The sequence below is a fragment of the Agaricus bisporus genome (genome assembly GCF_000300575.1).
Source record: "Agaricus bisporus var. bisporus H97 unplaced genomic scaffold AGABI2scaffold_16, whole genome shotgun sequence".
Lineage (NCBI taxonomy): Eukaryota > Fungi > Basidiomycota > Agaricomycetes > Agaricales > Agaricaceae > Agaricus > Agaricus bisporus.
The window spans coordinates 336178-338345 of record NW_006267351.1 but is presented as its reverse complement, the minus strand read 5'-3'; the positions used below and the strand labels follow the sequence as shown (position 1 = coordinate 338345).

Below are 2168 nucleotides of genomic sequence, written 5' to 3'. Positions count from 1 at the left end.
ACCGATGGAGATAGGATGGAAGAAATTCGAATGGGACAAGGATGGGAAACCCAAATGTCACAAATGCGGAAAGTTCGGACACATCGGGAAGAACTGCGAAGAGAAGAAGAAGAATTTTGGAGAGAAGAAGAGCTTCAAGTGTTTCAGTTGTGGGAAATTTGGACACATTGCGAAGAATTGCCGAAGCAACAGGAGTGGAAGGATTAGAGCGATGAACGAGGATTCTGACGATGAAGACGACTCCAAGAAGGAGCAGGGTTTTTCCGATGGTTCCGAGTAGGCACGACCTCGCGAACCAATGTACCTAGACAAATGAACAATCGATACGTTGTCCCTCAAAAACGTCTAGGAGTGCAAGAACTGGAAGTAAAACCCATCCTCACTACAACAAACGGAAAGAAACTCAAAGTCTCAGCCATGGTCGACTCGGGGTGCACACACACATGTATCAACGAAGGACTAGTAAAGAAGAAGAAGATCCCGACGAAGAAACTGGAACGGCTGATCACATGCAGGAATTCAGATGGAACGATAGCAGGAAAGAAGGATATCACTAAATTCGCGAAAATAGACATAAACATCAACGGTCATAACGAACAACTGGACGCGGTCGTCACTCCCTTACAATCATCCGATCTCTTTCTAGGTCATGATTGGTTAACGAACCACAACCCCGAGATCAATTGGAAACAAGGAATTATCAAATTCAACCGGTGCCCCACATCATGTTCTTTTCCCCATACCGACATCTCTTTCAAACCACGTATACGACGATTACAATCAAACGAAGACACTGAGGAAAAAGAACCGGATCCAACGAACCCTGAAGACTTACCAGCATACATGAAACCCTTCGCCCATCTTTTCAACAAAAAGAACTTCGACAAGCTACCTGAACGAACGGAATGGGATCACGAAGTTAACTTCACGGAAAACGCACCAACGGAGATATCATCAAAGGTTTATAGCATGACACCACTGGAGAGAGAAGAACTGGACAAATTCTTGAATGAAAACCTGGCTACCAATCGAATCCGACCATCGAAATCACCCTATGCAGCACCATGTTTTTTCGTTCCCAAGAAAGACGGTTCACTACGGTTATGTCAGGATTATAGGAAACTGAATGAAATCACGATCAAAGACAAGACGCCACTACCCCTCATCAGTGAAGTATTAGATCAACTCAGAGACGCCAAGGTTTTCAACAAATTGGACATTATCTGGGGGTATAACAACGTTCGGATACGAGAAGGAGATGAATGGAAAGCAGCGTTCTTGACGAATCGCGGATTATTTGAACCAACGGTCATGTTCTTTGGAATGAGTAATTCCCCCGCCACCTTCTCACGTATGATGGCGACAATCTTTCGAGAAATGATACAAGACGGATCTTTAGCCAACTACATGGATGATTTCATCATTCCAGCAAAGAACGATGAGGAATTGGAAGCACGGACTTTACGTTTTCTCAAAATCGCGGAGAAACACAATTTATCATTTAAACGGACGAAATGCGAGTTCAATGTCTCATCAACAACGGTGTTAGGAACGGTTATCGGGAACGGAAAGGCAACAATGGAAGAAGAAAAGGTCAAGGCAATACGAGATTGGGCAGTCCCTACCACGGTCAAACAAGTCGAAAGCTTTTTAGGTTTTGCCAACTTCTATCGACGATTTATCAAGAATTTCAGCACCATCGCGCAACCACTAAACGAGCTGAAGTCTAAGAAGGGGGAGAAATGGTATTGGAACGATGAACAACAACAAGCTTTCGAACAAATCAAACAGGCTATCGCCAGCGAACCGGTCCTAGCGTTACCCAAGGACAAAGGACAATTCAGGGTTGAAGTAGACGCATCAAACTATGGAACAGGAGCAGTACTATCACAGGAACAAGAAGACAAATGGCACCCGGTCGCCTTCATGTCGAAAACATTATCTGAAGCCGAACGAAACTACGAGATCTACGACAAGGAACTACTAGCCATCATAAAAGCCTTGAAACTATGGAGACACTACCTATTGGATGCAAAGGAGCAATTTGAGATATGGACTGATCACGAGAACCTAAATATTTCCGAGAACCTCAAAAGCTCAATGCTCGACAGGCAAGATGGTACCTCATGCTACAGGAATACGATTTCCTCCTACGACACATTCCTGGG

At 44.3% G+C, this 2168-nt stretch overlaps 1 protein-coding gene across 1 annotated transcript in view; it reads left to right on the top strand.

Moving 5' to 3' along the window:
* Positions 1-661, top strand: part of AGABI2DRAFT_146871 (hypothetical protein) — a gene marked incomplete at both ends in the record, with an annotated part of 1563 nt that extends 902 nt beyond the window's left edge. The window contains 2 exons of the mRNA XM_006457219.1: positions 309-609; positions 647-661. Of these exons, the coding sequence (XP_006457282.1) occupies positions 309-609; positions 647-661 (316 nt within the window). The remainder of the gene's footprint in view (positions 1-308; positions 610-646) is intronic.
* Positions 662-2168: the final 1507 nt, after the last annotated feature.